This window comes from Carlito syrichta, unplaced genomic scaffold (assembly GCF_000164805.1).
Source record: "Carlito syrichta isolate Samal-C Ts95f unplaced genomic scaffold, Tarsius_syrichta-2.0.1 Scaffold143480, whole genome shotgun sequence".
Taxonomy (NCBI): Eukaryota; Metazoa; Chordata; class Mammalia; order Primates; family Tarsiidae; genus Carlito; species Carlito syrichta.
In genome coordinates this window covers 7,858-9,140 of record NW_007087576.1, presented here as the reverse complement: position 1 = coordinate 9,140, position 1,283 = coordinate 7,858, and the positions used below count along the sequence as shown (strand labels likewise).

Sequence of the window (1,283 nt, the reverse complement as noted above, 5' to 3'; positions counted from 1 at the left end):
GCGGTCTGCCCAGGGTCGGCTTCTGGCCCACCCGAGCGAGGACCATGCCGAGAGCCCCGGCTGAGCCTGCCATGCCCCGCACCCCGCTGACGCCCCCCCTTGTCTTCCAGTACACCTCCAGCATGAGAGCCAAATACCTCGCCACGAGCCAGCCTCGCCCTGACTCCAGCGGCAGCGGCCATTAGACCGCGCTCCGGCCAGCCGCCCACCCCACGTGCCAACTGCCCCCTCCCTGTGCCAGCACTGCCGCTGCCACCCGGCCACCCGCCAGACCCTCTGCACGCCACGCCAGGCCCGCCCGGACGAGTCTGCGGGCCGCTCGCCCCCCTCTCCCCTTCCCGCAGGGGCACAGCTGACATGGGGTCTCTGGCGCACCCCCAGCTTGGGCCACACCTGACACCACCGGCACCCGGCCCTGCACGCCGCCCGCCGCCCCACACGCTCCCTCTGCAGATGGCCGCTCCTGCGAGGCCTGGCCTCCCCCTGGCCGTGCTGTGCCCACCCGGCCCCTCCCTCCTGCAGCTCTGTGGCCCTTCCTGCTGGGGCCTCTGTGGACCGCTTCTAGTTCCCAGGCGCAGCAGGAGCCGCTCCGGGCCTGGTCTGCTGGCAGGGAGGTGTGGGCACGCGCCGCCTGCTGGTCTCCACCCCGCAGGCCCTCCTGCGGCCTTCTCAACCGTCTCTCTGCAGCGCCCTCCTCGCCCTGCGGCCCGCCTGACCCTGCCAGTCCCAGAAGCCCCCCCGAAGGCTGCTCTGCCCCACCCAGCCTCGCTCTCTCCCTCAGCACCTGCCCTGCTGGAGGCGCCAGCCCTCCCCCGACGGCGGGGCCGCGCAGAGCCTCCCAGTGCTGGCCGCCCTCTCGGTGCCAAACCCCTGACCCCACCCCAGAGACTGGGCAGCTTTGTCTGGTTCGTTTTTTGCACTAACCACATTTGTCATCTCTAGGGCAGGCCGGGCAGTGGGCCGAGGGGAACCACTGGCACCCCCTTCCCTCCCTCCCTGGTTCCGTTTCCATCTGTGACAGGTGCATTGTCCCGGAGCCCGGTGTGAGGGGCCGGGCCCGAGCTGGCTGTGAACAGGCCTCAGCCCTGCCGCCCCTCTTGGGACTAACCACTAGCTTCACTCCCAGCCTCCACAGGTGCCCTGGCTGACCCAGAGTCAGTCGGGGCGACCCCAAGTTCAGGCTGGAGCTGAGGCCCTGGACAGCTGGCTGCAGCAGCATTTCTCCGTGGGGTGCTGCTGGCGGGGGCCGTGGGCTGGCAGGCAGCCCCGGGGCCTGGAGACCC

At 71.2% G+C, this 1,283-nt stretch overlaps 1 protein-coding gene across 1 annotated transcript in view; it reads left to right on the top strand.

Moving 5' to 3' along the window:
* TTYH3 (tweety family member 3) overlaps nt 1–427 on the top strand; it is a gene marked incomplete at its 5' end in the record, with an annotated part of 12,558 nt that extends 12,131 nt beyond the window's left edge. Inside the window, one exon of the mRNA XM_008050263.2 lies at nt 111–427. Coding sequence (XP_008048454.2) covers nt 111–185 — 75 coding nt within the window. The remainder of the gene's footprint in view (nt 1–110) is intronic.
* Between the last annotated feature and the right edge of the window lie 856 nt (nt 428–1,283).